Below are 24,814 nucleotides of genomic sequence, written 5' to 3'. Positions count from 1 at the left end.
ACCCAGTGCTTAGCTACTCTGTAACATTATCACAACATGTCACTTAAAGATTTTCTCTTCGTCAACTGAATTTCACTGAAATGAAAAAGCTGTTTTAATAGTTGGTCCCTGCAAAAGTTGCAGACCAACTAGTTTTCTCCCAAACACTAGATCGTTCAAATTGGCTGACAAGGCTGCTATGATCCGAACTCAGCATTATCCCGCTGACACCACAAAGAGGAATCAGCTTTTATTTCTCCTTGCATGACTGACTGATGTTGAAAGGCGAGCAAATCTTCAGGAGGCCTAAATAATAATTATTTTCTTCATGCTTTGTTTCACAATTTTGTTTGAGGGTGACAATAGGTCTCTTGCTGAAAGTATCATCTGAAGATGAACTGCATGAAATATAGAACACACGTGGCACGAGAGCCAGAATCTAAAATTGCAATTCTCAAAGAGAACATTTCTAGATAAACTATTCATGAATTTAGTATGATTTAAATTATTAATCCAGAGTTTGTATCCCAACTATTATATGCCAGGCAATTACTCTCCTCTGCGGATTGAGAAGGAAAATCTTGCTCTGCTCAGCAGCATGTTGTGGAATGGAAGACGGAGACTAGGAAATCCTTTCCCGGCTATTTTAGGCCTATTTCTCAGCTGTCACTTTACACTTTACACACAGCGGTGACATAGAGCTTGTACTCTTGGAAGGCGGTTGAGGGTCTTTTGTCTTCAACATGCAGTAATGCTCGCACATGCTCAGAAAATTTCTATCTTAGACTTTAAAGGAGTCATGGAGTAGTAGCTAGAGGAACTGACATGAGAATGCAATTTTCTGTGGCATTTATCAGGTACAGGTATTGATAACGGACGAGAACGACTGTGTCCCAGAGTTCCTTCAGTCCATATACAGTGTGGATGGAGTACAAGAGACTGTAACTACAGCAACGTCTCTGCTGCAGGGTAAGACTCTGAACCCAATATTTGAAGTTCACCTGCTCCTCTCACATGGTGTAGCAAAAACTATCAGAAAAAAATTCTTACATTCAAATTCATCTATGAAATTGGTCAGAAACCTTGAGTTTCACCCGTAACGCTTCTTTGGGCTCTCAAATTTTACCAGGACTTTGTTTTCATTATTACTTTGGGGTCTGAAATGAACTGACAAGAATGTAATGCATTCCTTACCTGTATATGCAGTATGTCATGGCATGACACTTTATCTATTTTGCATAGAATTGCCTCGTAATTATATAGTATGACGTTGAGGGCATTTGTGTTTCGCTCTGGGAATATCATAGATAAATGCTGATTATGATGGGGCTTGAATCAAATTCATTGTTTGCTGTTTGAACAAAAATTCTGTTGTGATTACACTTAGCATCAAGAGCTTTTGTCAGTTATATTTTGAAACAGCACGGAGTCAGTGTCTCTTTAACACGAACGCCGATTTGCACATTCACCCAAAAAACAAATTTAATTCCAACATCCCTGCATTTTAGATTTAAATATTTCAGACAGTTAGTTATTTTGTATTTATTCAAATGTCCAAGTGATGGCGGGCTGTCTGTTCCCTGTGGGCCATCCATAGGTGATTCCTCGCCGCTTAAGAGTTGTGCTTTGAAACTCATTCTGTGTGGGCACATTTGAAGAAATGTAATCTGAAAAGAACGGAACATACAGCCTGCAGTGGTGTACACTGCAAAGCGAGCAGTGACATGAAATGGCAACAATTTCAAACCCAAGCACTGATGCACACAAAAAAAAAACTGTGTGCAAAAGCAGCATTGGAGAATGAGCAAAAATAGACATTTAGGCCTCAGAGAGCTTGAAAGACTGATTAAAGTGGTACAGCAGATCTTTTGCACAATGCATGATTTAAAAATGGATAGCTCTTGACGAAAGCCTAATCGTTTGGATGAAGGGGGCACATTATGTGCTTCTACTGATAGAAAAAAAAGTAGCACTGTTTAAAGATGCAGTAAATTGTAAAATGTAGCGGGGGCTCTGCGGCTAATTACGTGACAAGATTTTGACATGAAAAAGACATTCCATCCTCCTACATGTACGGATGGAACAATGAGGCTCTCTTCTCAAATTTATTTACTGAGATTGATGGGAATGAGATATAAAGAATCAGTGGTTGAAGCAATGGACACTAGAACAAAAAGGAAACTGAAAGACCCAAGCTCTTGAATATCGAATGTTCAAGACATGTCATTTAAGTGCACATAACTTGCCAGTCTCAAGTTCAATGCATTTTCGTGGAAGCAGAAAAGAGCATTCCCATGGTGCTTGTGCAATTCCTATCACAGTGGAGATAAACACATGTAAAACAAGGAGTAAAACGGAGCTGTTGACAGCTTATGCATGAAAATGTTATTTGAAGTGCAATTCACCCCAAAAAATTACCTGTCATTTTTTTTTTTTTATCTGGCTTTAGTCTACCATCAAATGTGTTTTAATTTAATTTGATTGTAATTTCCACACAACAAAATATTCAAACCAATGTCATTGCAATGCTTCGAGCTCTGACATTGCCATTATGTGCTTAAACGTAGTAGCTGTCAGGTAGATGATCTAGTATATGTTTCAAGAATCTACAAAGCCATAACAATTTACACAAATGCCAACATATGCATTAGCTTCTATCATCAGCATGGTTGAAGAAGTACTAATTGATTTTTTTTGCCTCTGCTAACAGTGATGGCCACTGACTGTGACTCAGGGTTAAATGCTGAGCTAACCTATTATACCCTGAGCCCCGACTTCAGCATTTCGCCCCACGGTACCATATTTCCTGCGGCTCGGCTGGACTACGAGAGGCCGAACCATCTCTATGAATTTGTGGTGATGGCAGTGGATGGGGGTGATGGGCCCCACTCTGGAACCGCCACTGTCCGTGTCAGGATGTTTAATGTTAATGATGAAGCCCCAGAATTCTCCCAGCTTGTGTGAGTATGTTTGACCTATGCTTGATGTGATTCCTCTATGTTTGTTTAAGAGAAATATGGATTTGGAACATCCACCGTTTGCCTTCCAAATAAGGTTGCCACCCATCCCGTAAAATATGGAATCATTACATTTCATGTTGCGTATTGCATGAAACCAAATTTTATTTTCATTCATGTTTAATATTACAAATATCTGTCACATGGAGACGGAAGGCACTGGGAACAGTCAGATTTATTATGACCACGATCTGTTCCCTCTACTTTTGCCACTTCGTCAACAAATTATTTTCATGTGTATCACTTGAATAAACCAAATGCCGTGGTGTGAGTCCCTTATTTTTTATCTATGATAGGGGGCAACCTTACTTTTAAATTATCCATTTTCTATACGGCTTTGTGACCTGGAACCTATCCAAGCTGACTCAATATTGCTTTTATAAGAAAAGTTACAGTTCTTTGTTGTTGACACATTTACTGAAAATGCTCTACAAACAATACTCAAAGGCCCTCTGGTGATGCTGCAGTAACATCTTTCAGTGAAACACTTTACACGGCAGGTAAACTTTGGTCTTGAATAGAAAGGTAGTTGCGTCAGCGATACAGCTTGTTATATCACTCACCAAACTTGCTTGCCTGCCTGCTTGCCTTCAGTAACAAATATACTTGCTTGATGTTGCAAGACCTGTCATGTATACGGTAATATTGTACACAAGAAGGTGCACTCAATAGAAGTTTTAACAATACGTTGCATGTTTTGATGATGATGTTCACGTGAGTAGACAGATATACCCACTCGTTCCTGCTCTACAATCATTTTGTATTCAAATGATCTTAACAACAATCTTTTTGAGGTTACGAAATACACGCAATTAATTAGCAAGTGCTTCAGGTGAAGTTGTTTGGCGGAGGTGCTGATGAGCCGTAATGGAAGAATAGCCACATAAATCACAAACACAGACATGTAAGGACATCCTCCTGCTTTGCTTATAACATTAAAAAAACAGACTTCCTAAAATTGTCAAACACTCTCTGGAGTGTGTTCTCAGCTCACGTTTAAATAAGTTGCAAGTGAGTGGAAGAGCACTAAATATAAATATTCTGGCTTGTTAACGAACTGTAAGACAGTGCTCTGTTGGAGCCTGACAATTGGGTGAGATGTTGGGAGATTCTGCAGCAAGACAAATCAAGAGAGTTTATATGTTTAATCCCCAGTGCTGTGGTGAGGTTGCCTCAGAGCTGAGTGACAAATTACAGGTCAGCGATGAAGCTACGTACCCCGTTGCGGCTTGGCGGAGATGAATCACCCATCAGTGTTCTTCTGTAAACCATCAATCACCTCTGACTTGTCACTGCAGACACCAACATCCCACTGCCATCACCCTGCAACCACACATAGTCACGCTGGAAACAACGCCAAATCTCACAAAGGAAGGACTTGTGCTGACAAGTCAAGTTAAACTCAGCAAGGGAAAAAAAAAAACCCACGCCTCACTCCTTCTTTATTCTCATTCTCTTGCCTTCCTCTTTCCTCATGTACCTCTCGACCCTCGCATATTAGGTTGCTTGTCACATCAGTGCCAGCTTTGTTTTTTGTCCTCTGCTCCATGTTCCAATTCTCCTCATTGGTATGTCCTTAGAGAGGCAGAGTTCATCCCCACCTGAGAGTAGTGTGTTCCAGAGAACTATATCGCTCTCCCATGTCTTGCTGGGCATCTCACTGCCCGGCACTTTAGAGCAAGCAAATCACTGTTGACATTTTAAAAGGTACTGGATCGAATAGCCCACGGTAGGCTTGGTATGTGAAAGCACCGTCTGTGCAATAACTCCAGCGTGCCACCAGACGTTATCATTTGTCCCTGCTCTGGCCAGCTGATAAGACAGGTTAAATCACAGTGACACAAAAAATCCGCAGCTATAAGTCTCATCCGCCTGCTCATTCTTTGCCCTTGTTAAACTTCTCTGCAGATATAGAACGTTTGTTTCGGAGGACGCGGGCCCCAACACCCTCGTTGCCACGGTGCTTGCCAAAGACCCTGACGGTGATGGGATCAGCTACTCCATAACGGATGGGAATGAGGAGGGAAACTTTGTCATTGACAGCCAGAAAGGTGACACTTCTTTGTTTTACAGGCACTCTTCACATTTGCCCTAACTCCAATTGACAGTCAAATCCGTCAAATCACACTTTCAATTTTCCTTCATAAATTCCTGTGACATGAGTGCCCTTTATTCTCAATGTCTCAAGATATGGGTTGGTATTTCAAAAGGTAATCTTGATGCAAGTGCTGCTCTTTCTGTAATAATTCTCATAAATATTAAACATGACATTGTTTTGGAAACTTCTGTAGTGGATTTTTCTTAAAGAAAATTTCTGCGGCAATTCCAGGATTTCCTACATAGACGGCAGAATTTTTTTTTTTACCCTTTGATCCGAAACCAGTAACAATCGCTGTGACATTTGTCACCCAGCCCTTTCAATTCAATTTCACAACAACGCTATCATAGTTCCGCAAGCGCCTCTGCCTTTGTTTTATATTTATCTCCTCTACTTTTCTGGATTGTCAAAGCAAGAAAATGGAGAAGCTGATATCGTTTGTGTCTTGAAATTTCCACCACATGGCTTTCTGCACACCGTAGTGTGTAAGCAAAGAAGGCATCCTCATTAAATAGCTCATGTCATTGGTAAACAAGCGTGACATTTAGGTTGTGAGAATAAATACATACTAGGTCCACAGCGCTCTTACATTAATGTATGCTGCATTGCTGGCAACGTCACTCGTTGCCATTAGGAGCACAGCCTGTACGGGCAGTTGGAACCTCAAATAAATTGGACAAGAGCTCACATCTGTGAGTATCAGCATGCTGTGTGTCTTCAGTCACGTACATGGAAAGAAATGAATCCACTCGTAAGACGAGAATAAAACCCTTTGTTGTCTCACTTGAATGCCTTTTTCGCACATCACAGGCTGCTTTTTCATCCAAAACTGCTGATGATCATGTCTATTACTTTTAAGGAAAAATATTTTAACTCACAGGCTAACTTTTTATCCTACCCTTTTATCTTGAAAGCTAAATGAAAGTAGACAGAAAGGGCCAAGGAGAACAGCAAAAAGGCATCTGCGTAGCCTGGTTGATCACTCAATACTTTTGTTGTTGTTGAGTAAATTTACCAACGGAGCAGGAAATCTTGTGAGGTGATATACGTATATTTTAGAGATGACACCACTGCTGTCATGCAGCCTTCATTTTCATTATCATTTGTAGTTTAATGGGTTTGTGGTCTTTGCAGGGTTGATTCGACTCCGCTCCACAGCTTTGCCCAAGCTTCAAGGCCTCGAGTACATCCTGAATGTAACAGCTACAGATGACAATGCATCGGGCGGGCTGCACCCACTCTCATCCACCGCACGTGTTATAGTTGGAGTTGACGATGTTAACAACAACAAACCTATATTTCAAGAGGTGAGGGATCTCTCTCTCTCCCTCTCAGTCTCGCTCTCTCTGGCCAGGTTTTGTATCTGTTAGAATATGTGAAAATACCACTGCAAAATGGCACTGAACTAGCCTCAGATACATTTACCTATAATCTATTTTCAGTCAATAGAAGATGTTGTTTGCTGTCATACCTGAATGAAGCTTACGCAATCAATGACACATCCTACGCTTACTTGAATTATTCAGTCTCCTTGCACATTCGCCTCATTTTACTCTAGTCAGTCCAGCTCTCCTATTGTTTTCGCTTATCCACCTTCTCTCTTTCCCTGGCCACCATCTCCCTCCACTCTTCTCCCATGAGTTCTGATTAGCCTGCGCACCAAGTCTATCTTGCGGCTTTCTATTGGGAATTCAATTAATTGATGAAAAAATATGTTATCACTTTGCAATACAATAGCTATTTAATTAACTTCCTAATGAATTGGAATTTACAGAAACACGTTGTCAGAAGACCAACCCTTACATGTACTGTAGTAGTGCCTGATGGTCTTGGTAACTCGTGTGTGTGAGATGTGTTCAAAGCAGTGGGGGAAAAAAAAGCACTTTACATCACCTACAGATGTTTACCCTTACCGGGGTACTAAGACTATTGCTATTGTACAAGACTGTCTTCCTGTAATACTTAGTTTCTCTGTACTATATTTATAATTTTCCTTATATTGTGCCTTGAGATAGACGTTAAATTATTTAGGTCATTTCCATCTCAAATCATTTCTCCCTATTGAAAATGATGGAAATGACATTCATCCATCCTGACAACGTAGCTGCGTGAGTGCCATAGACCTGCTTGTGGCCAATAGAAACTACTGGTTGCTGCTGGTGGGTAGTCATCTGACTTCCTTTATTGAAGGTTGCATTCCAAAGACTTCAGCTTTTTCATTTGCTCAAGAAGCTGACAATCAGTCAGTTTCTTGGAAGCCATACTTAATGCTAATTCAGATTTCCTAGAAAGAATCATAAAATATGTGATTTGTTGAGCAAATGATAATTACGCTGTTGGAGAAAAAGCCCAAGTGCTGACCAACGCAGTCATGTAGCAATGGTTTCCACGAAGAAAAATTTTATATAAAAATTATATTATTTTTATATAAAAATTATTATTATTATTATATAAAATTTTATATATATATATATATATATATATGTATATATATATATATATATATATAAATATACATATATATATATACATATATATGTATATACATATATATATATACATACATACATACACACACACATACACATACACATACACATACACATACACACACACACACACACACACACACACACACACACACACACACACACACACACACACACACACACACACACATAGAAACAACAGTAAATATGGGATGGGTATAAGACTACTGCACACTCCCAAAGACATGAGGAGGACATGCATCGCTAGCATTTTGTGGTCATTATGACAATGCGTTTTGCTCTTAAAAAAAAAAATCTTATATTGCAATTTTGGAGCTCATACTGGCAGTTGTGCAATTCTTTTAACCAAATGCTGACCCTAACCATCTGTGCCAATGCATTTGGACCTGAAGCTTTCTGTTCATTTTATTATTTTTTCTTTCATCTCCCATACATAAGATGTACGTGCTTGCTCCTCCTCTGCTCATCTCTCTCCCTCTTTTTCATGGTCATTTGGTTGAAAGAGATGCAATCATTTATAACTGATTACAAACTCGAAAGGCTCCACAGCACAGCTTTTTATCTGGGCCGTATGTTCATTAGGATTGAGTCCTGGCAAAGACAAAGCTGCTCATTGCTGGCTCTTCAAAAGGATCAACTCAAGTGTTTTCACTTCTATAGATGGGGTCTACTGGGTATTGGGGGTTAGGGTTGGAAACAGTATTATGTTTCATGTGAAGGACTTGCCAATGAAAGTGCAGCGACCCAAGACATAATTAGTTTATCTTGTTTGATCTTCGGTCTGGCAGCATTTTACCCCATTTGTGAGAGTTCTTTTGTTTCTGAGTCACTAATTTGTCACTCCTGCCCACTGTACCTATTTCAGTGCCAGCAATATCGTGAGCAGGCTTCAGTGCTGGAGAACCAGCCAACAGGCACTTTTGTGTTACAAGTGCATGCTGTGGACGCAGATGAGGGGGCAAATGGAAAAGTCAAATATGGCTTAATGCACAGAGACAGCGCCATGCCTGCCTTCAGAATTCATCCAGACTCAGGTAGAGCACAACACACATTCTTGGCTTGAAAACATCAATTTAACATATAGTGCAGATTATACAGGACTGTAATAGTTTTAATGGACTTCAGCTTCACTGGAGAGCACATCATAGAATATCACATCCTTTTAACCCAGACTTTCTACTTTTAGGAGAGTGTCTAAATCACATGCAAAAATTGCCAACACAAACCATTCCTGATTCGGATGTGGTCAGGTCAGGTGAAAGAAAGAAAGAAAGAAAGAAAGAAAGAAACTGGAAATTCCTGTCGAGAATACTGAAAAGACCAAACATGTCTAGTAAAGTGAAGACTACAATTGATTAATACAACACTGTCTGGCACATTATTTCTCGAGTATCAAGTTTACTTGGTATCTTTACGAGGAGAAAACATTTTCTCAATGATTTAGATGTCATGGTTGCTGCTTCATTGTATTTCTCTTGATGGTATCGACATTGACTACATTTGGACAATAGTGTTTGGGCTGAGAAAAGAAATACTTTACCCATTCCAAATAGGCCAATTATTTTGGTCTTGCATTGAGTTTGACACTTTAATTAAGACTAACAGAAAAATATGACAAACACATGAGAGAATCACGTTTATTTTATGTATAATGATTCATTGGAGGTGCAGTGAAGTCCGAACACGTAATGTCACAATTTTCTTTCAGGCTCATCATCTTGTAGCTAAAATACTGAACTTTCTACAGTTGAAAACAAATCGTCAAAAGATACTTTATTTCCTACTTTTTTCCTGATCGATATACGTACACATGGAAGATGGATAAAAACATGTATTGATTGAGATTGGTGGAATGTATTGTGGAATATGAGTGTAGCAATGTGTGTGTTTGACAGCTGATTATTGTTTTGTTTTGTTCACTCAGGAGCGATTGTGACGGCCCAGAGGTTTGACAGGGAGCGCCAGAGAGAGTATTCCGTTACAGTGACGGCCACTGATTGGGCCGAGGAACCGCTCATTGGAATCTGTCAGCTCACTGTCCAAATACTGGATGAGAATGACAATAGCCCCAAATTTGAGAACATGCGCTATGAGTGTAAGTCGTTAATGACTATGATTATGATGCTTCCTAATGATTTAGAAATTCAATTGAAACACAAAACCCTAAGTGTGCCTTGTTTCCCATTGACTGCCCTTTGGAAATAAAAGTCAAGTCAAAGTCAAGTCATACTGATAAGCTAATGATTGAATGTATTTTTTCATTGCAAGGCAAAAATAGTAGCGACTAAAATACATTAGTGTAAATGTGGGGATTGAAGATTTTAGAGTATACATTCTAATAATTGCACTGATGAACGTCAGCAATATCACAGCTGGTAATCCTTTTCAATGTTTGATAGTTTGTTGCTCCTATGCTTTCAACTTATTTCCATACAAACCTTCCCACCTCACCAAGTTCTTGTATCATCTCATGTACGTCCACTGTAGACTTCTTGAGAGAGGATACTCTGGTTGGTACCAGTTTCCTTCGCGTGGCAGCTCATGATGATGACTTTGGCACGAATGCAGCGGTGACTTACTCCATGTCTGTGGAGCAACCAGAGTACCTAAAGGTCAATGCTGTCACTGGATGGGTGTATGTTAACCAGCCAATATCACAGGTCAGTCTTATCAGTCTGCATACGCACACTGAACCCACAGCTGGCTATGTCAACAGCTCCAACACACTGGACAAAAATTGGAAGTAAAATTGATGAGTGAGAGCAATATAATATAAGATTACTCCTGTTATCCATGTAGCCACCCATTTTTTTTCTCTACACAAATAATTGCTTACTGCAACAAATACAACCGCAATTAATCAGTCGTATAATTTTAAATAGAACACATTTACTTACTGAGCTAATCATCCCCATTGTCCAAAACCTTGATTACTAAGCTAATAGCTTTCTTTGAAACAATTTATTTTTCATTTATAGTCCATTAGATGTCATAATTTGATTTATTCATGTGATGCGCTATGTGTGGCCAGTGCACCTCAGTCACTCAGGAAAAATAAATCTCTCATTCACACCACTATGGCAGGATACTGCAGCATAATGTTTTTCTCCTTTTGAACATATTCAGGATGGTTGCATCTTATTTTCTGGCTTGATAGGTGCCAAAAGGTACATTCTCCAGCAAATAGTTTGAATTATAATCTACAAAAGATGATGAGTGGGTGACTCAGCAACGGTTGACTGTATTTCTTTTTTTAAAGGTTAATTATATTAGTGATGAACCGTTATGTGTCTAATTATCCAAGAGTTGAAGCAAGGGCAGCCAGCCTCACATCCACCTTAGGCTTGCAGCATCCTTGCTATTGATTGTGTCAGAAAATCAGATTTTGTATTTTTCAAAGGTGCATTGCACATTTTCTCATTTCCCCTCCCCCAGCTATGTGTTTAAATCTCGTATTTATTCAAATATGCAGCTGTTCTTTGGCCAGAAATTTGTGAAGCCACTCAGAGCTGTATATTATTCAACATACTTTTTAGTGCATGGGTGTCAAAAGTCTCTGATGATTTATTTTACTGCCTTTATGTTAAATTGAAAAAGCTGTTGCACATTGAATAGCTTCATATCCTAGCCAACATTTCCATCTGGGCCCCAAGTGGGTTTTAACATGGACTATGGGCATAGGTTTCTTCGGGTTTTCCTGCTGGGTTCCACCAGAGGCACACCTGTGTTAGCCTACAGGTGGGTTCCAAATGGGCAATAGTATGTCTGACCCACCTAGGTCCACTATGTGTATTTTACCATATGGGCTTGAACTGGAGATCTGAATGGTCCTTGTGAAAGTTCCCACTGGACATATTATATGCAACCCCTGAGGCCCCATTTGTGTTGGCCAGTTTATGGCTCCCAAGTGATTTTGGTGGCTTATGGTAAGACAACGCCAATGCCAGGTAACAGAAGACTTGATCCAATTTGGAAAATAGTTTTATTAAACAAGGGTGCATGAAAACAAATGTGAGAAATAACAAAAGGTGAGGATGTAAAGAAGGTTAGATAGACTGACAAAACGATGACTCAAGGCGCTATCACAAGACAAACAATTCAAGAGTCACATGTACTTAGAAGAAGAAGAAAAAACAAAATCTATAAGCGCATGGAACATACAAAAGTCACCGCTTAGTACACGAGGGAACTGAGCTGGAAAATGACAAGACAAAACAAAACAAGTACGTATTACAATAGAATACATATTCACATCACTCCATGGTTCCAATGGGAATTTATCGACATTGAACAACAGCGCTTATTCATATGCCAGCGACAGTAAAGAAATGCGCTTTCACATACTGTTGAGAGGAATAAAGGAAAAAGATAGTACATGTTACATTTGGCAGAAGATTCTATTAATGTGAAATGCTTTTAATCTCTTTCATGCAAATTTAATTTAATACTTGGTCAGGCGTGAACAATAAGAAATGAGCCATTCACATGCTTTTAAAGCAACAACTGCTGTGTCCACAATGGACGTCATGGATAACAATGTTTTTCCTTTTTTTTTTTCCCCACTGAATAATTGTTTGGGCTCAAAGATACAATTTGTCTTTCCACTGAAAGAGAAAACAGAATTTTGATGTGACACTTCATATCGAAGTATGTACAATGGTTATTAACACACAAACGCCAGTTTAATTCTTAAGCGTGACGTTGATGTTACACATGATATATAAAAGACAAAGAAAGAGGTGTTTGGCTAATTTGATGTGATTGAAATTAGCCATTTGCAAGTAGTTCAATTATAGAAAAGAATAATGACAGCAATAAAGGAGCTTTTGTGCTACCTGAGTTACAGCTTCATCAACTTTTGCACAGCTCGCATTACTGCTTCTGCAGTTGTTGCTGTGCCTGATTAAGTGTATTCAAATCACTTCATTGTAAGTCTTCCTAAATTCTGGTCAAGATAGAGTTGTAAATTAAACTCGGACATTCATTGATTTGTATTTTAAAAATGTAACAACTGGGAGTATCACTTATTTTATTATATTGCAAATATATTATTTACTCGTCAGTATTAATCTGTCAGCTCTCTAAGTCTCAAGGACCCCCCTTACTGATATTGACCTTTGTCTTGTGCCACTGTTGAAATCAGAGGAGCTATATCACACGGGAAATCAGCGCAACTGATGGAGGCAACAAGAGCACATCTGTGGAGCTGGCTGTCACCATCACCAACGTAAAGAATCAACCTCCACAGTGGGAAGAGGAGAGCTACAATGTCACCATCCCCGAAAACACGGCCAGAGACACACCTATAGTGGTAATAGTGCTATTTTGTGTACCTAGTTACCCTAATGCCTTCCTGAGAAGGGCACAATTTCATCCATCCATTCTATTCACTTCATCAATCTGTAAATAGTTAATTGAGAACAGTGCAAATACCTGCACATCAATGCTGCATTGTTGTTGTCGTTTAGTGTCAGTATAGAGCATTCAGAATAAATACAGAAATAACAGCACTCACTTCTCCATTTCCAATGTCTTACATCATCCTCCATGAAACATGAAGTAGCCTGCTAATTTTAAAAAAAAGTGATGGACAAACAAGGAATTTCACTTTTCTCTCCTACACTCTAACCTTGGTGGGGGTCATGCTTATGCTTTTCTAGTCTGAGTAAAAGCCATGAAACATGAAGTCGCCTGCTAATTTAAAAAAAAGTGATGGACTAACAAGGAATTTCCCTTTTTAACAACGTCAACAAAAACTTGGGTCCCCCAAGTCATTGCAACTTAGACTCCAGTCAACTCAAGTTGCTGTTTTGATGACTTGAGACTTAACTTGAAGTTGGGACTTCACAACTCTGCACTTGACTTGAGACATAAAGACTAGAAGGCCTTGATTTTTGATGATTTCATATGCTAGGTGTGAACATATAATACAGTATTAATTTGCTGATAATGCAACATATCAGTATGCAAGCATTTGGTTGGAGTAGCAGCGTCATGATTGAAAGATTATCCTGTCAGTCAAACACCTGACTTTGAAGACAAACGACAAAGCGTGATTTAAACTGACAAAATGTGAAAATGCAAAATGTGTTCATCAAAGATAACTGGCAGTCTGATTACACGATTGAACATTTTTTCTTTTGAAGACCCATTCTGCCCTATTAAAATCTGAAGATTCTCAAGCCTGTTCTGTGAGTGAGTCAGTAGTACCGACAGAAATGCTTGCTTGATATGGCCCAAAGTTTTGGGTTGCTGACTTTTAGGCTTTGACTTTTAAGCCACATGCCTATTTTTGGTCAAGATTATGATTCATATAATATGGCTAGAAATTGTGAATTAAAACATCTGCGTAAACAAAGAAGAAATCCGGTTAAAAAAAATCATTCAGAAACTGAAAAGGGAGTAGAATGAAAAGAGACAACTTTTTCATATTTTACTTTTTTTTGTAAATGCAGCAATTTGTAAAACGGTAAAGCTATCACTGAGATATTCTGCAAACAGATGGATATTATTGGTAGGTTATTTGGGGGTTTAGGAAAAAACACTGAAGGTGTGAGGGTGCAAAATAAGTTCTAATTTACACTCTGTTATTTCTGTAGATGTTTTTTTTGAAGTTATGTTGTGAAATATTGTTGAATGTGAGCGCATTATCTTCAGAGGCCTACATACAGTCCATTCAGGTAAGATAAAGTAGATTGCCAATTACTATATCAGTATGTGACTTCATTGGTCTTCTCATTCTACGATTACTAGAAACTCCAGGTAAGTGCTGCATTAACAAGGTGACTCGACTAGGTTCGTGATTTGACTTGAAATAACCTTAAATTGACTTGCCCAAGACAAAATAACTAGAAGGTTAAGACTTAAATCTTATGTGACTCGAAGTGTTGTTTGATTCAATTACACTGTTCCTGGGGGGTAAGCATAATTCCACTTTAATTCTAGACTTTCTTGAATTCTATTGGGATCAAAACAAACTCTTGTTTTGATTAAGTCAGTCAATAATTGAACAATTTTCATTGCTCTTTGAGGACCCATAATCTAATTTTGTGATACACAGTCTATCACAACATCATTGCACAGTGAAGAGTTGATTACTTCTCTGAAATAGTGCCGTTTCGCTTGCCTCCAGCTGTTCAACTAACAAGTTTGTTTGCTCCTCACTATAGTTTACACTGATAAGCTTTCTCAAAAATGTTGAAAACAACTAATGCATTTTAATGCACGAATGCCTACAGCCCAAAGTCAGCTGTGGTAGGCTCCATGAGATCAGCCACAACCCTGCAAGCATGATGGATGGGTGGATGGATGGATGGATGGATGGATGGATGGATGGGTGGGTGGGTGGATGGATGGATGGATGGATGGATGGATGGATGGATGGATGGATGGATGGATGGATGGAACCCTGACCCAAACCCCAAATTCTCAAAATTTTTGCAAGCATTCACCGCTCATTAAGATATTATATAAAAAGTGTAACTAAGGACATTAGAGCGAGAGAGCGAGAGTGAGAAAAATATTTTTAAACCAATTAGGTGAAATTGGATCATTTTCCACGGCACTCCTGACGATCACTCACGGCACACTAGTGTGCCGCGGCACAGTGATTGACAAACACTGGTGTAGGCTATAGTGATTTTTACCATGGTTTTTCATCAAGCTCCTGTTGTGTTAACATCAAGGCTGACTCTTGGTCTCCATTCAGACAATCAAGGCAACTTCTCAGCTTGGTGACCCAAGGGTGACCTACAATCTGGAAGATGGAATGGTCCCAGAAACTAACATGCCAGTTCGTTTCTACCTCTCCCCCAATCGGGAAGATGGCTCTGCCTCCATCCTGGTGTCTGAGCCTCTTGATTATGAGACTACTCCCTTTTTCTCTCTGCGGGTGCGAGCACAGAACGTGGCTGCAGTGCCGCTTGCAGCTTTCACAACAGTTTATGTGAACATCACAGGTATAACATAATTTCACAAATGTGTTTTTGCTGAGTAGGTTTTCACCTACAAACTGTTGACTGTATAGCATACTGCATACAAGCAGAGACATTCACCGGGGACGAAAAGAGTGATACATACTTTTGAGATCAAAATGAGTGGCTGATATATGTAGATGAATGGGATGAAACTAGCTTTCTCCGTAAACAGTCAAATTTGTTGCGGAGAGTTAACAGACGTGACTTGCCATTATCTCGTCTCGTTTCTGAATCCCCACAATTGGTGACCCCGAGGTGAACAAGAAGGCCAAATTTTTCGTGATTCGTGTTGTAAACAGATTGCTTGCTGCTCTGAAGAAATGGCAGCCCTTTTTGTACTGCAATGGTAACTGCTGTCGATCGGAAGCTTCCAAACAGGCCAGGGAAAAAATTGATATTCTCAAGAGCCTTCTATGTCGCTGAAGGCTTACAGTGCATTTTGCTTCTTTCACTTCCCCTCTTGTATAATTTTATGATGCAGAGAAGAACAATTTAAATCGAGCCAATCAGAATGACATTCTCTGGCAGTTGCCCTGTTCTAATCTCAGAGTCAATGGAATTCGTACCTACGAAAAACTGTCAGTAATGACTTAACAACGTAACAAAACCGTGGCATGATAACTGTTGTACTGCTGATTACTTTTTTCGTTAAAAAATATAGCTGTCACATTTATAACAGCACTGGCCTTCAGCTTGTGCTTTTTCATTTGTATCCAGCTCCACATAAAACACCTTCCAACAATGAAGACTTGTTTTACAGCATTCCTATTTGACCCTACCTAAAAACAATAGAATGGGGAAAAAAAACATATACAGGGTGTCCCAAAAAGTTCAAAGTTTAGTCTGGCTGCCATCATTTGGATCGATGGGTTTAATCTGCAAAGACAAAACAAACTTTTGAGTTATCAGTTGCTAAAAGGTGTTTACATCTTTTTGGGACATCCAAAAGAAGAGGACTGTCAGTATTTCAAACAAATACATCATTAAATGCACCCTTATAGTCCACAGACTCACATCTGCTGTCTTTCTGGAGAGGACATTGTGTGTGTAAATTTTAACAAATCCCACCCAAAAAAATTGAATTTGATTTTATTTCTGTCCTGCTACAATTTCCCCACTTGTGTCAATTTGTATAAAATAAAATGTAAGATAACATTTAACTTCATAAATGTTGCAAAGACAAACGTTTTCTATTAGAATCGAAGACCTGCATTGAAACAGGCACATGAAGAATACCACTCCCACAATATCTAAAAGGCATGATTGCAGAATTTTTTGGAACTGAATTACTTTCTGAAAATGAACTGTAATTGTCTCTTCTCTTCCAAGATGTGAATGACAACGTGCCATTTTTTACATCGTCCATCTACGAAGCATCAGTTACAGAGGGAGCCCAGATAGGAACCTCAGTTCTCCAGGTGTCAGCTCATGACAAAGATCTGGGTCACAATGGGGAGGTTTGTACTTCTTTACTTCACTCGCTGCTCATGTTATGTGGGTAAACAAAAGTAGATTGAAGGTTTATCTTTTTTTTTTTTTTTTTTTTTTAAACATTTTTAGGGGGTTGTTTTAAATAAATAAATTAATACATAATAAAATGATAGGGTAAATAAATGATTAATTATTATTGATATTATTATTATGATTTATTATTAAATAAATTATCAGTCTGTTCTAAAAATAGTTCACTTGTGAAAATGACGCCAGTACATTAAAACCATTTTAGGCACTGCTTCACTTATGTCCAATTTATGTTGATTTAAATTCTGTAACATCCCTAATATCTCTCCAGAAATTAATGTATTGTCAACCTTTGTAACTATAATTGTCAGTGACAATATTAGCCAACCACAAAGACGATCAGTATGACAAAATGTTTCCCTTCATAGAATCAATCCTTTTAGCAATTTATTTATCAAAATCAACCTACAGGCCAGGGAAACAATAGATACTCTCAAGAGCCACATTCCACATTCAGAATCACATACAGAATCACCACATTCCCTCTCATCCACAGATCACCTACTCTCTGCTTAGTGACAGCAGTGGTGACCACCTTTTGTTCCAAATCGAACCCAAACTTGGGATCATATACACAGAGTCCATTTTTGACCGTGAGGCCCGCAGCTCCTATTTGTTGGAGATCCAATCATTGGATGGACAAGAATCTGCTCGGCCTGGCAAAAACAACCAACCAAACTCAGGTAGGTAATGTACAATAAGTTGTGTTCAGAGAAAACTTGTTAATAGGGTGTTAACATAACAAATCTCAAATGTCTCACATCAAACAACCCCTTGAGGCATTATGTATCCGTTCTTTTTGACATGACAAACACTTTAAATTCCAAGGCCCTTAAGAAGACTGTTACCTCCGAATCAACCACTGCAAGTTCCAAACGTTTTTTTGCCTAAAAATGAAAATCCAATATTGAGTTTTTTTCTTATGTTTTCTTTTTCACCCATTCACAAGGGTGAATCTTAATTGGATGTATTTTTCCACCATGACTATGCTGCTTCATGCTTTTTCCTCAGCAAACAGCAGAAACATTTCTCCACTCTGTTGTAATTTCCACCACAAAACTTTCCAACTAATATAGCGTGTGCTTGTTTACAGTACTGTCTGAGTAGCGTTTTGAGGATTATCAATCCTCTTTCTGTATCTTGAGTGGCATGAAAATTTCGTATTTCAAAGTGATTCTTTGCAAATGTTTGTGAAGATGGTATTATGCGTCAAGTCTGATGTTTTGAAACAGCAAAGCCTTCTCTTTAGGGTTGCCTGGCCTGCTTAGCATTTGCAATCAGCCTTTGCTGTGTCGTATGTGACGTATCTCCCACATCTAGAAGGGCTCATCTCCTCTGCAAACATTACCTGTCTCTCTTCATCACCCCTGGGATACACAAGTAGAGGGCAGGGGGCCTGTAAAAAAAACGTGAAAACGTCACTATTGTCACTTAATCCTGCGCATTTAAATTAATATATCACCCATGTGTCTGGGTGAGGAGATAATGTACTCTATTTGAAACAAAAAAGTCGACAGTGTACTGAGGATGGAATGAGTGAGGTACAGATAAGGCAATAACATTTGTAAACTTATAAACATTTAACTAACAGACTTTATAAATATCTGGAGTCTGCTAAAAAGTCTTGACATCAGTTATTTGTTAGCCAACAATACTAAAACCAATATGTTCATATAATTTTCACCAGAGCTTTTATAATACCGCTGCGCCAGATCTTCATGCCAACAAATCACATTCTGTCAAGTCAGATGGAATTTCCTCTGTTTGACAATGATTCTTGCAGTTTAACGAGGGAAGAACACACATGATAAACAGATGTATCTCTCCTAATGGAACCTAAATTTGTCCTGTGATTTTTCTTATTTCTCTCTTGCCATGCTATCCTTGCGGTACAGATGCGGCATATGTACGTGTTTTCATCAGTGACGTCAACGACAACAAGCCAGCCTTTGTTCAGAGACTTTATGAAGTGGCCGTGGAAGAGGACGCAGATGTTGGTCTGGCTGTTGTCACTATCAGTGCTAACGATGACGATGAAGGTATGCCTGATGAAGAAACTGGGTGAGGAGGAACAAAGAAGATTTAATGAGACTCAAATGAAACCCAAAGACATCAGGAAAAAAATGTACCGTTTTATTCGCCTTATTATTTTCTAGAATGGCAACCTTTTTTTTTGACTAATGTACTCTCTGTTAAATATTTGTAGTGTATTGATGTACCTACAGGGGTACACAAACCCCCATTTGAGAACCACTGTTTTCAATGGCACTCCCCCAAAATACAACAATTATATTTAGAGTCTGTTGTGTGGAGTCCCTTTAGTGATAGTTAAAAGAGTGTGACATAAAATGGCCCCATGATCAGTACTATCTAATCTCGACTCAAATGAAATCACTTAGCTGACACTGATTTAATGCAGTGGATTTAGAAGCACTCATGGTTTGGTAATGCATTGATGCACATATGTTCCAAAAAAGAGTGACAAGCTCCCACTCAGTGGGTGGGTGGGATTTAAGCAATAAAGCAGTTTCTCATCTTCCATATAGTAGTAGACTGTGATCCTGTAATCAGACACATTTAGGTCTCTTAATCTAGTATTTATGATGAGTGGGGGTGCATCTTAGACTGAATTGCATCACTAATGATGGATAGTTGTGGTCAGCAACCGCCAATATTAACACTGTTGCACTCTATGCTCAGTCTATCTTGTTTAAAAAAAAAAAAAAAAAAAATCCATCCCCAGGGTTGACGGCTGTAAGCCTGTGAGGCCTCAGTGGGAGACTGGGCACACTTTGTCAGTTTGGGTTGTGTTAATAGTACAGATTAGAGTATTTACATGGGATTGGAGCTACTTTAACCCAACAGTGTGATTGAAAGCAAATGCTGTACATTCCAGGAGATTATTTGATCTCATCCAATGTCAAGCCATTTGATTGAATTGTTTCAGAGGTCACTACGTGCATTCATCTCACTCCAATGTTTGGGTTTGACTTTTCTTTTGTCTAGTCTTCTCTTTCAAATTAATGTGGTAGTAAGCCTGGGAACATGAGGTACAAAGTTTCAATGTTATAAGGTATTCAGAACAAGAAAGGGATATATGAAAAACTGGCCTACTAATGTTTGGATCTTGGAGGAGATGAGGTGTAATGCATTTTTGTTCCAGACAAAAAATAAACGTCAGTCTTGCGGAAATTATCCAAAAGCTTTATTGGCAACTGGGAAAGAAAGTACTCTGAATGCTATTCCATCTTAACCTATCTTTCCTCTTCAAAATGCGACCTCAATTTGGTTTTCTTGCAGAGAGTTAAATTTGTTTATCATCAGAATAAGAACAGCCAATTCATATTTTCATGCATTTTTTTGTCATTCCTGTAACAGGTGCCAATGCCAAGTTGCGCTACCAAATAACGTCTGGCAACAAAGGTGGTGTTTTTGACATAGAGCCAGAGGTGGGGACAATATTCATTGCACAGCCACTGGACTATGAACAGCAGAAGAGGTACAAACTGCTGGTTCTTGCCTCAGATGGAAAGTGGGAAGATTACGCAGCTGTGGTGGTAACAGTGGTTGATAAGAACGATGAGGCACCGGTGTTCTCCATGAATGAATATTATGGATCAGTCACAGAGGAACTTGATGGGTCCCCAGTCTTTGTGCTGCAGGTAAAATACTTGGATTACAAGTTCTGAGGTTTTAGATTGATGTCCATAGGTGTGTGTATAGTGTATATGAATAGTTGTCTGTCTGTCTGTGCCGTGACTCCTCTTGTTTGGTACCAAATTTTTGCTGTAATATCGGGAATTGCTCACCTCCCTACACATTACAATCAGAATAGAAGAGATGGATTGCTACACAATACAGTATATTCTACCGACACAGCTGGAATAATCTTCGATCAGTACTTTGTTACTTATGTCTGTCGGTATATGTTTATCTGAATTATGTAAACTATAAATTCAAAAAGTGTCTGCTAGAGTTATGCATCTTCATTCATTATCAAATAGATCCAAAAATGTTGGGAATAAGTATGCATTCTTAAAAAATAATCGAGATTTTTTAAAGTGATTTTGGCTCCTTTGCAGGCAGCGCTAAAAATATTTTTAATCCGCTCTCAGTAAAATTCAATGAAAATCCAATTTTTGTCTTTATCTCTGCAGGTAACAGCAACTGACCCAGACAAGGATGCAGATCAGGGGGCCATACGATATTCCATTCATGGCCAAGGGGCAGAGTCACACTTTATGATTAACGACATTACGGGCGAGATGTATGCCCAGCGCACTATGGACCGAGAAGAGCGTGCTGTCTGGCGTTTCGTTGTCATGGCAACAGACGAGGAGGGCGAGGGATTAACTGGTTTTACGGATGTTATTATCAATGTGTGGGACATCAATGACAATGCACCTATCTTCTCATGCTTGCCAGATAATTGCCTTAGTAGCATAGAGGAAAACTCTTCTCCTGGAACCTTTGTTGTGGAAATGACGGCAGTGGACCTTGATGATGCTGCTGTAGGCCAAAATGCAATCCTCACCTACCAAATCATAGAAAATGTGCAGAACACTAACAATGAAGACCTATTTACAATTGATTCCAGCACTGGCACAATATCAGTGGCATCTGACGGGCTGGATCGGGAGTTAGTGGACAGTCACCAGCTAGTTGTGGAGGCCTGTGATGGTGGGGGAATGACGAGTACAGCAACTGCCACCATTACCTTAACAGACATTAATGACCATGTACCAAAGTTTCAGGATGACAAGTGCAGTGCTCGTGTGCCTGAGAATGCTGATGTGGACGCTATTATTCTGGAGTTGGGTGCCACTGACCCTGATGCCGGCCGATACGGTCAACTGGCATTTTCGGTGATAGATGGAGACCTAGAGCAGCAGTTCTACATGATTACCCACAGACAGGATCAGATGGGTGTCCTGAGATTGAAGAGGAAGCTTGACTTTGAGAAGCCAGTGGAGCAAAGGTTTAACTTAACTGTCAAAGTAGAAGACTCCGACTTCTCTAGCTTCATCCAGTGCCTGGTTATAGTTGAGGATGAGAACGATAATGCCCCTGTGTTTGCCCAGAGCTCTCATCTTCTCTCTCCTTTGAATGAGGATGTAGCTGTAGGAACCACTATCATCCAAGTGGAGGCTACCGACTCTGACTCAGGTTCCAATGGAGAGATTTCATACACTATTCTTCCCCAATCTGACCCATATGGACATTTTACAGTGAGCCCATCTGGTTTCATCACAGTCGCCAGGCCACTAGACCGAGAGACCGTGGCCAACTATGATTTGGTTGTAATAGCGACCGACCAAGGTAGACCAGCGCTCACTGCCAGTGTAATGGTCTACTTGTCACTGATAGATGTAAATGACAATGGTCCAGAGCTAGAGACAGTCTACAGTCCTGTAGTCTGGGAAAACAATCCGGCACCTCAAGTGGTCAAGCTCAACACAAGCTCAACACTGCTTCAGGTTTTGGATAGAGATACCCCAGAGCACGGGCCTCCTTTCATCATCTCCCTTCCTTCAGTCTATTTGTCTGATTTTCACCTTCAAGATCACGGAAATGGCTCAGCCACACTTACAGCGCTGCGAAGATTCGACAGGGAAAGGCAACGCAAATTCCTCTTGCCAGTGGTTATGACTGACAGCGGCCATCCACCAATGACTGCCACAAGTACACTCACAATAACTATTGGTGACCAGAATGATAATGCCCATCAGGCAGGGGAGAAAGATATCTACGTGTATAGCCACAGGGGTGAGTTGCTCTTTCCCCTTTCCCTTTGTTTTGTTCCCTTTGCAAACTGATTGATGATCCCAAAAATGAGGGTACATCTGAAGGTGAAGCTTTTTACTGCCATAACTGCTCTGTGCAGTCTGGATTTGTAAGTGTGCAGTTTCAATTGCATTGCAATAGTTTGTTGTGTTTGTAACTCGAAACTCCTCTGAATATTCGATTTCAATGCAGAATCATCATTACGATATTTGACTTTCTTAGATTAAGAAGTAATAGTTTGGTGTAAATTGGTTAAGTTAGATTCTTAGTATTTTATTTGCACGCAAAACTGCTTGAATGTGTGGGTAATTGTAAAAGACAGCACTGTGACTCATCCAGGCTGCCATTGTTTACTCAGATACAGTCAGCTACTCTGGCACTGCAGGCTGATAATAACATAATCCATACTCAGATAGGCCGGCTTCCTGATGCTCCACACTCTCTGAAGTGGAGCGCTGGGAGCCTATTCTTCCTCGCAGTGGGCTCCACAGTTCTGATCATAATAAGTAGACAAGAATGCAAGATAAGGAGATAAGTGTGGGCATCATCAGAACTCATCCCAAAAGAATGGATGTGTGTTTGCCATAAACAGGAAGGACGGCGAATGTCACCCTGGGGAAGGTGTATGTGCTCGATCCTGATGACTGGGACAACAAAACCTACACTCTCGAGACGAGTGCAGCCAAGTAAGTGCTGCCACTAGAAATCATTGCATTCTTCAGGAAAACCTACATCCCATGTGTGAAGATTAACTGCCGCTAGTTGTTAGTGTCTTGTTGATTTCAGCCTGTTTTCTCTCAAGACAAGATTGAATGTTTTTCACTGGAATAAATTGTCTTGACACATAACTCGTAAATGCGTACGCTCATGCATCTTCACATTTATGTACACTTTAAAAGGTTACTAATCGTGAACATCAAGCGTGATTAGCATTAAAGAAAGTCATTTTCTACTAACTACAAGAAATTGGAGCTCACATACGGTCAATGATATTTAGAGACGTGACAAGCATATGCTCAGTGCGACTCCTCCAGGGATCTTAAGCAAATGCTTAATATTCAAAAACCAGAAGATCAGATAAGAAATACCAATTCCATATTTGTTCATTCATTCACCAATGTCTGACAGCTACCATGACAACTATCAAGCTCTTTTAGAAGCCTGTGGGGGTAAAGGATTAGCCTTTGTTTTCCCATTTCCTTAATGTTGTTTTTTTGTATTTTTCAAATGAATCTAGACACTCCTCCTCCTGGAGCAATTCCAAGGAAGGAAAAAAAAAACTACTTTTAAGGATAACCTCCATGAGGTGTTTTCCATCACTGCAAGAGCTAATATACAAAACTAAAGTAGTGTGGTGCACGGTAGAGCGGAGATTTAGTGGCGGCTGCCGAAGTTCTCTCCAAGCAGGACTTTGGAAGGGATTATACGTAGTCTATCATGTATTTACATATACTGTTCGTAACAACAAAGCAACATCCCATTTTCCTCTCAACCTGAATTTTCTTCTTTCAATCAGCAGATATTTCAGTTTGAACCAAAGCTCAGGAGTGTTGACTATTCGACAGAACACACCAGTAGGGAGTTACTGGATGAGGATTGAGGTGTCTGATGGTGTGTGGCCCGACGTGATATCCGGGGTTAGAGTTCATGTGAGAGAGCTGGAGGAAAAAGCAGTTCGGTCATCGGCCTCTCTACGTTTGACTGGTAATTTATGTCCTGGAGCAATGAATGAAATATTCTAATCTTGTTTCTTTTTATTGATTTTATGAAGGCTCATCCTAAGAGAGTCAGCAAAATGTAATTATTGTGGCACTTTTCACTTAGTTATTAGCAGATTTTCCTTCTAACATTAAACTAATACAATGTCATGCTTTTTAGCTTTAATAATTTGATTTCAAGATCAATCAAGCTTTGCAAGCCATCTATTCA

General features: G+C 39.5%; 1 protein-coding gene across 1 annotated transcript in view; it reads left to right on the top strand.

Moving 5' to 3' along the window:
• Nucleotides 1-24,814, top strand: part of LOC147055885 (neural-cadherin-like) — an 85,315-nt gene that overhangs the window by 36,228 nt on the left and 24,273 nt on the right. The window contains exons 5-20 of the mRNA XM_085914236.1: nucleotides 837-948; nucleotides 2,690-2,939; nucleotides 4,905-5,047; nucleotides 6,229-6,401; nucleotides 8,470-8,638; nucleotides 9,529-9,699; nucleotides 10,092-10,264; nucleotides 12,748-12,915; nucleotides 15,313-15,562; nucleotides 16,910-17,037; nucleotides 17,598-17,784; nucleotides 18,997-19,140; nucleotides 20,480-20,763; nucleotides 21,259-22,867; nucleotides 23,478-23,571; nucleotides 24,405-24,589. Coding sequence (XP_085770362.1) covers nucleotides 837-948; nucleotides 2,690-2,939; nucleotides 4,905-5,047; nucleotides 6,229-6,401; nucleotides 8,470-8,638; nucleotides 9,529-9,699; nucleotides 10,092-10,264; nucleotides 12,748-12,915; nucleotides 15,313-15,562; nucleotides 16,910-17,037; nucleotides 17,598-17,784; nucleotides 18,997-19,140; nucleotides 20,480-20,763; nucleotides 21,259-22,867; nucleotides 23,478-23,571; nucleotides 24,405-24,589 — 4,240 coding nt within the window. The remainder of the gene's footprint in view (nucleotides 1-836; nucleotides 949-2,689; nucleotides 2,940-4,904; nucleotides 5,048-6,228; nucleotides 6,402-8,469; nucleotides 8,639-9,528; nucleotides 9,700-10,091; nucleotides 10,265-12,747; nucleotides 12,916-15,312; nucleotides 15,563-16,909; nucleotides 17,038-17,597; nucleotides 17,785-18,996; nucleotides 19,141-20,479; nucleotides 20,764-21,258; nucleotides 22,868-23,477; nucleotides 23,572-24,404; nucleotides 24,590-24,814) is intronic.

This window comes from Syngnathus leptorhynchus, chromosome 6, assembly GCF_054491065.1.
Source record: "Syngnathus leptorhynchus isolate UIUO chromosome 6, UIUO_Slep, whole genome shotgun sequence".
In the NCBI taxonomy this organism is placed as follows: Eukaryota; Metazoa; Chordata; class Actinopteri; order Syngnathiformes; family Syngnathidae; genus Syngnathus; species Syngnathus leptorhynchus.
The sequence above is the reverse complement of the archived record's forward strand: the minus strand, read 5'-3'. Positions and strand labels throughout refer to the sequence as shown.